Here is a 7963-nt window from a genome sequence, read left to right on the forward strand (position 1 = left end):
CACCTGAGGTCGGGAGTTCAAGACCAGCCTGCCCAACATGGAGAAACCCTGTCTCTACTAAAAATACAAAATTAGCCAGGCATGGTGGTGCGTGCCTGTAATCCCAGCTACCCAGGAGGCTGAGGCAGGATAATCAGTTGAACCCAGAAGGCAAAGGCTGCAGTGAGCCGAGATCGTGTCATTGCACTCCAGCCTGGGCAACAAGAGCAAAACTCTGTCTTAAAAAAAAAAAAAAAAAAAAAAGAGGTAATGGCCCTAGTCATTATGGATGCTATAAAACCAGGTATTAATAATGCTACTGCAGGGAAGGACAAAAAGTCTCTTGTGGTCTGAAATCTGCCTTCAAAATGGCTTCGGAGGAATTTATAATGATTGGCCCTAAACCCTGATGACCTCCTATTAGAGACCCTTGCAGGGCAGTGGCAGGAGCCAGGACCACCCACAAAGGATGCGGGCTCTCCATGAGGATGAATTTTTTGTTGGCCATAAGTTAGTGGAACAATCCCAGCATTTTACGGTAAGTTCATGGGGAAATAAGCAAAACCTATCAGTGAAGCATTATGGGCCTGACCTCCCATTGTCATCTTGGCCCAGAGCATCCTTCTAAATTCTGATTCTTTTGATTTGGTCTCAACACATAGACTTTAAACAGCTTCAACTTCACTGAATCAGATGATTCCTACCCAATTATAACCCCCTGCAAATCTGACAGCCAAACTTCATGACTCTCCCGATCCATAGGGTCCACCTGGCCTGCACTGACATCCATGTAACATTTCAGTGCTTTAGCCTCAGGGTCCTTGGCTCTCTCATGAGCCATGCTTTCTTCTTATCCACCCACTCCAGGCACATTCCAGTTGAGTGAGTGATAGACTTCCACTAATGATGAGATATGTTCTGGTGTTCATGTATGAAGTAGCTGCTTATGACTGTCCACTGCAGTCTGGGTTGATGTTGGCCCACCCAGTCCCTTGGATTTGGTCACAGGCTGCCCCACCTTTGGTGGTGACTGCCCCCAGCCAACCTGTTTTCTAAACTATCTTTGGCCTGCTTTATTAAAATAGGTCGATTATTTTTCAAAAATTTCATATATTCATAAATATGAAAACGTATCAGTAAATAGTAAAGTGACTACCTAATTTGTGGTAGACAGGATATGCTGTGACTGCAAAGGGCCCAGCCGAGGACTGAATCTGTGCCCAGCCCTGAAGCTAGCCAAATCACCTCGCTGTGTGCAGAGAGACCATGTACTGCCAAGCAATCGCTCCCCCAGGACCCTCAGGGATCAGGCTGGGTGCCAGGGCTCATGCCTGTAATCCTAGCACTTTACAAGGTCGAAGCAGTGGATCACCCAAGGTCAGGAGTTCGAGACCAGCCTGGCTAACAAGGTGAAACCCGGTCTCTACTAAAAATACAAACATGAGCTGGGAGTGGTGGTACGTTCCTATAATCCAGCTACTCAGGAGGTTGAGGCAGGGGAATCACTTGAACCTGGGAGGCAGAGGTGGCAGTGAGCCAAAATTGCACCACTGCACTCCAGCCTGGGCAACAGAGTGAGACTCTGTCTGTCTCAGAAAAAATGTACATGAGATATGCAAGAAAATGCTCCTTTTTATTTTCGTATTTAAGTGTGACAACCCAATCCAAAAACTCTATGCCAAAACAATAATAGAAATGTAATCTAGCAACTGTGGAGCACAGCAAATTGATGGCACTACACGAAAAACCTTCCAGAGGTTCCTCCTGAGTCTTCTGACTGCGTCCCGTTAGAAACCAGGACTTACGAGCAGGCGTACACTTTCCTGATGCCTTTGTGCTTGATCCGGTTGTGCCGGCACAGGCTGTGGGACGAGCTGAAAGACTTGTCACACTGGCGGCAGGGGTGTTTCTTCATTTGCTGGAGGAAGGAGAGAAAGTCACTTAAGAGAATGAAAACAGATGCATTCAAACAATTAAGAACTCTTTTGTAACAGTTTAAATCATTATTACAGGTCCCAAAATCCAAAACTGAGTGTTGACATGACACTACACGTGGAAAATGTCATGCCTGACCTCATGTGACGGGACACAGTCGGAACTGTCTCATGCACAAATTTAAAATTATTTTATAAAAGTACCTTCAAGCTATGTATATAAGGTATATATGAAACATGAACAAATATCACAATTAGAGTCCCAAGATATTATGTATATTTGAATATGCCGAGATCCAAAAACATCTAAAATTCAAAACACTTTCAGTTCAGGGATACTCAACCTGTATTTAGGAATACTGTAACAAAACCCAGAAAACTTTAAAAAAATATATAGTAAAAATAAAGTTGAGGACAAGGTTGAGGTAACCATGACGGGGCTAATTTTAGGAGGATGGGTTAAATTATCATAAGGGTAAAAAAAAAATTCTCAAAAACACAGGTTTTTGATTCAACACAAACATCCAGGTATTTGAAATAACATTATATAAATCTTTTACTGAAAATATATGAAAACGTATTAGTAAGTACTAAGTAAAGCCACCACCTAATTTGTAGTAGACGGAATATGCTGTTTTATTTAGTATGCCATGTTAAATGAAATCTCTGGCTACCCTTTAGTGACTAAGTAATTATTCATTATATAAGGCAAGTTTTCTAGAAGGATTTTTGGTTTAAATAATATCACTTGATCATCTCAAGAACAGATAACTTTGGAACAATTTTAAGGAGGCTGCCTGCTGGTATACTTAGCAGATGAGGCAGAGAGAGACAGCAAACGCTGTCAAGTAGGTAAGCTGAATTTTCTTGTATTTAAAAGTTTCCCACTCAGGCTGAGATATGTTAATTGAATGTATCTCCATGCAGAACCTTTGAGGTAAATTAGTGGCTTAACTTTAAAACAAATTCTTTGGTTATGACATGCATAGCAGTCTAGAACTAAACAATGTCATATCACAAGGAAATTAAAGAGCTGTCAAGCCTCATGAATGGAACAAAATCTGGCTCTAAACTCACTAAACACTGAAGTAGGAAGAAGTTTTCATGTGAGATAACATTAAGAAGTGATTGCAATCTACATGATAAAGAAATGATTACATTTTTTTGAGACTGAGTCTCATTCTGTTGCCTAGGCTGAAGTGCAGTGGCGTAATCTTGGCTCACTACAACCTCCGCCTCCTGGGTTCAAGGAACTCTCATGCCTCAGCCTCCCAAGTAGCTGGGGCTAAAAGCGCCCATCACCACGCCCGGCTAATTTTTGTATTTTTAGTAGACACCAGGTCTCACCATGTTGGCCGGGCTGGTCTCGAACTCCAGCCTGAAGTGATCCGCGGGCCTCAGCCTCCCAAAGTGCTGGGATTACAGGTGTGAGCCACTGTGCCCAGACTGACTACAATTTTCAAAGTCATTTTCTCATTAACTGCTTGACAAACATGTCCTCGTTCAAACCGGCAGGCAAATCGGAGTGGCTAACTGGCCAGCAGCACCTAAGATGAGCTGGCACCTGGTCTCTGCCTCATCAATCACAGGACCTGGGGAAAGCCACTCAACCTGCATGAATGTCCACTCCCACCCCTGTGAGGTGGGCTTGCAACAGTGCCTGCCTCCCAGGATGCTTCGAGAACACCGGGACAATTAACAAAGGGGACAGGCAGCGTGGGACACACCAGTCAGGAAATGTTCTTGTAATAGTCAAGTTATGCATCCAACTTCCACTTAAAAAGAGTAGAAAAATACTGCCTTTTAAATAAACCAAATCAGTCTGGTAGATATTCAAAAGCATCTTGAATCCAAAGGAGAAAATTTCTTCAAGTTAAAAGTTATACCAATGCTGTTCATCTCTGGGGGAAACAACAGGAGAGAGAACAAAGCAAAGAAGCTGGTGCCACCCAAAAATATTCTTAAAGATTTGATTACACAAAATAAGTCAAGAGCAATCCCTAACCTTTTGGATTAGCATTTATGCAGCCAAAGAGTGAATAAGAGGTAACAAGCCTTTATTTTAAAGCTTTAAAGTCATGAGCAATAGTTCTGTATTTCAATAAAGATATTTAAAAATCTAGTATCTAATGCTTTCTACATTTTCTACCTATTAAAATCAACTGGGGCCGGGGGCAGTGGCTCATGTCTATAATCCCAGTACTTTGGGAGGGTGAGGCAGGCGGATCACGAGGTCAGGAGATCGAGACCATCCTGGCTAACACGGTGAAACCCCGTCTCTACTAAAAATACAAAAAATGAGCCAGGCATAGTGGCGGGTGGCTGTAGTCCCAGTTACTCAGGAGGCTGAGGCAGGAGAATGGTGTGAACCCCAGCGGGGTGGAGCTTGCAGTGAGCTGAGATCAGGCCATTGTACTCCAGCCTGGGAGACAGAGCAAGACTCCGTCTCAAAAAAAGAAAAAACAAAAGTTAGCCGGGCGTGATGGGGGGTGCCTATAATCCCAGCTACCCCACCCAGGAGGCTGGGGAGGAAGAATTGCTTGAACCCGGGAGGCAGAGGTTGCAGTGAGCCGAGAAGATTGTGCCATTTGCACTCCAGCCTGGGAGACAGAGCAAGGCTCCATCTCAAAAAAAAAAAAAAAAAATCAACTGAAAGTCAAGACATCTTTCTAAAAGCAAGACTGCTTCACCAAAACAGATTATAAAGAAAAATGTATCTAACAATTCAATAGGGCAAGAGACCCCACAGAAAGGAAAATTAGATTTCCTATTAAGGTGACGGGTTTAATATTCTATTTCTTCTTGTGTAGTAATATTAACATCAAGACAATTTTAATACGGAAATGCCAATAAGAAAACCCTAAGGTAAGAAATGAAGAACAGCTTAGCAAATCAGTAGCTATTTTCAAAAGATGAATCAATGTGTGAGAGACATCCTTCTGTTTCAGCATCTTTATGAGAAATGCAGAAATGAACTCTGCAATTCAAAAATAAGCAGGGTTTCCAATTCACTGGTGACAAGAAAATGAGGTTTAAAACACCAGTTTCCGGATCAAACCTGCCTGGTCACAATGACTTTCTTCCTCTGTTAGATTTTAAAAACAAACTTACTCAAAGGTGCTTTCCCAAATTTATTTTCCTAACTTCTGTTCCTCAGTATTACTAGCTCCTTCTGCTTTTGTAAGTTTAAAAAGTGGGAAAACGGCATTCCAGTGTAAAGCCACCACCGTCATTCTAAGACTCGAGGCCATTTGTTTCCTCCTGGCTTTACTGTACTATAAGCTGAGATTGAGGGCTTTGAGTGAACTTTTTAACAGTTAACTAAGATCAGAAAAGGAACATGTCTTCCTACTCAGTTCCGAGTTACTTTGTTTTTAAATAAAACTCTTTAAAGAAATAGTGAACTGATAAGCTGGCAGGGTTCCCAAAGTTTTCAACATAAAACTTTTTGAGAGTAAAATATCAAAATAAACACTCGGGTACACTTCCTAAAATTTCTTCCTCCTCTCTCATTTTTGGCTTTCATCTTCGCAGCTTCAGGGAAGCAAGCATTAACCCCGCCTCCTTTTCTCCAGTGATGGTGCTACGCGTGCTCTACCCCCTGCTGCTTCTGTGCTTGGGACGGTACTGCCTCGGCAAGCCGTTCTTCCTGCAGGGCACTTGGTGGACGTGTCTCGGTTTGCCATGGGGCTTCCCTCACAATCAGAAACTTCCCATTCTCATAACTGGTCCTTTCTGTTTCCCTGCTTACGAGTCTCTGTTTCCGGTGACTTTGGGGAAGTCAGAGGGAGAAAAGTCGTAACTTCATACCCAGATCTGGGGACGCATCCACATCTCACCTTGTCCTGGGAGTCCTGCCTGCATGAGGCATCTGCCTTGCAAGAGCCTCCTTAACAACCACCTTGCAGCCAGAAACTCCCACAGACTTAAGACTGCAGGGTACAGGATTACCCTCCACCCTTGCTGACACATGCCCTTCAGCTCCATCATCACACCTTTTTATGAAAAAGGAAAAACCAAGCCAATTATATGATTTAAATATAGCACAGCAGCAGGCATTCCCTCCAAAATTCACTCTTAAAGCTCTGACCCCTTCCACCGGGCAATCTATTCTAACGAAGAGACCGGCACACTTACTACAGCCCATTTCTGCTGTAAGGCAACATCTGTGCTCCTAAACATGACCGCACTACGCAAAAATTCAACAATAAAAGCAGGGTCTCTAGCAAAAATGGAGTCACAGAGACAGCACTCAAGACTTTGTCAGTGACACATCAAATGAAAATATTAACTACATCAAATGGTTAAGAAATGCAAAAAAAAACACTGCACTTTACCTTGAAAAAGACCTGCAGTGAGCTTGTGGAGGTCAGAGGGTTACAGCTTGTGAGTTACTGTGAAGTGGGGGAAGGAGGGCAATCTTAGTGGAAGGGAAGCTTGCAATACCAGCTGTGGACGGCTGTGACCCACAGTGAGAGGGAGGCGCTGGTGAAATCGGGGGTGTGTGTGTTGTGTGCTCCTACACAACTCCACAGTATTCTGTAGTCACGTAGTATTTCTCAGGGATGAAATCACACGTAAGCAAACATGAAATTCAGGTTAAGCTCCCATTATTCTGATAGATCAGTGGCACTGGAATAAATGTATATTTTCAACATAAGCATTATAGCGGAAGTGACTGTGTTCAAGGTTATTCACTGCACCATCGTGGACAGTGGGTCCATCAAAGGAGAACTGGCTAAATACATGCATGCACTCATACAAGATGCCATGCTGCTATAGAAATGGAGGGAAGATCTCAATGCACTGATATGAAAAGAACCATAACCACTAAGTGGAGAAAGTACTGGTACACAAAATTATAGACGGAAGCTGTGTTCTGTATTAGAAGAATGAGAACATATATGCACGTATGCTAAACAGACTTCAAGATAAGAAACTTAGGAGTTAAAACTTCACCATATTCCTTCATGTTGTTTAAATTTTTAAACCATGAGAATATAGCACATATCCAAAAAAATTTTGTTACTGCAAAAAAAAATTGAGGTTTGAGATACAGTTTATAAAATCACTTTTCTGAAAGTAGAGTTCTATGAATAACTGCCACCACAGTCAAGATATAGAACAGTTGTGTCATCCCCCAAAATTCCCACATGCCCCTTTATAATCAACCCCGCCCCCTCGACCCCACTCTTGGCAGCCACAGGTTTGCTTTCTATCTCTGGTTTTGCTGTCTCCATTTGTCATATAAGTGGAACCATACAGCACACGTGAAGCTTTGAGTCTCGCTTCTTTCACTCGGCATAATACATGTATAACTCCTCCAAGCTATTGGGTCTATCGGTATTCATTCCTTTTCTCTGCTGAGTAGTGTTCCAGAGTGGATATGCCCCACTGTGTTTACTTGCCAAGTGAAAGCCATTTAGGTTGTTTCTAGTTTTTGATATTATGAATAAAGCCACTATAAATGTTTACTATAAACATTCATCTGTGAATATGATTTCTCTTGGGTAAACACCCAGGAGCGAGATTACTAAGTCATGTGTTAAATAAGAAACTGTCCAACTGTTTTCCAGAGCGGCTGTCCCCTGCATGTCCACCAGCAGTGGAGAGGAACTCCCACCGTTCTGCCATCTTTTAGCATTTGGCATTGCCACTTTATTTAATTCAGTCATTCTACAGGGTGGCCAGTAGTATTTTGTTGTGGTTTTAATTTGCATTTCTCTAATGATTTATTAAGGTAACAAAAAAATCTTTCTGGCCAGTCGCAGTGGCTCATGCCTGTAATCCCAGCACTTTGGGAAGCCAAGGCGGGCACATCACTTGAGGCCAGGAGTTCAAGACCAGCCTGGCCAACGTGGCAAAACCCTGTCTCTACTAAAAGTACAAAAATTAGCCAGGCATGCTGGTACATGCCTGTAATCCCAGCTACGCAAAAGGCTGAGGCACAAGAATTGCTTGAACTCGGGAAGCAGAGGTTGCAGTGAGCAGAGATAGTGCCACTGCACTCCAGCCTGGGTGACAGAGCAAGTGAGACACCATCTCAAAAA

General features: G+C 42.8%; 1 protein-coding gene across 3 annotated transcripts in view; it reads right to left on the reverse strand.

Annotated features, from left to right (window-relative positions):
• The window catches only part of ZNF532 (zinc finger protein 532), a 138884-nt gene that overhangs the window by 6629 nt on the left and 124292 nt on the right, over positions 1-7963 (reverse strand). For all 3 annotated transcript variants that reach the window (XM_011971701.1, XM_011971702.1, XM_011971700.1), the window contains one exon: positions 1785-1897. In XM_011971701.1, coding sequence (XP_011827091.1) covers positions 1785-1897 — 113 coding nt within the window. The remainder of the gene's footprint in view (positions 1-1784; positions 1898-7963) is intronic.

This window comes from Mandrillus leucophaeus, unplaced genomic scaffold (assembly GCF_000951045.1).
Source record: "Mandrillus leucophaeus isolate KB7577 unplaced genomic scaffold, Mleu.le_1.0 Scaffold124, whole genome shotgun sequence".
NCBI lineage: Eukaryota > Metazoa > Chordata > Mammalia > Primates > Cercopithecidae > Mandrillus > Mandrillus leucophaeus.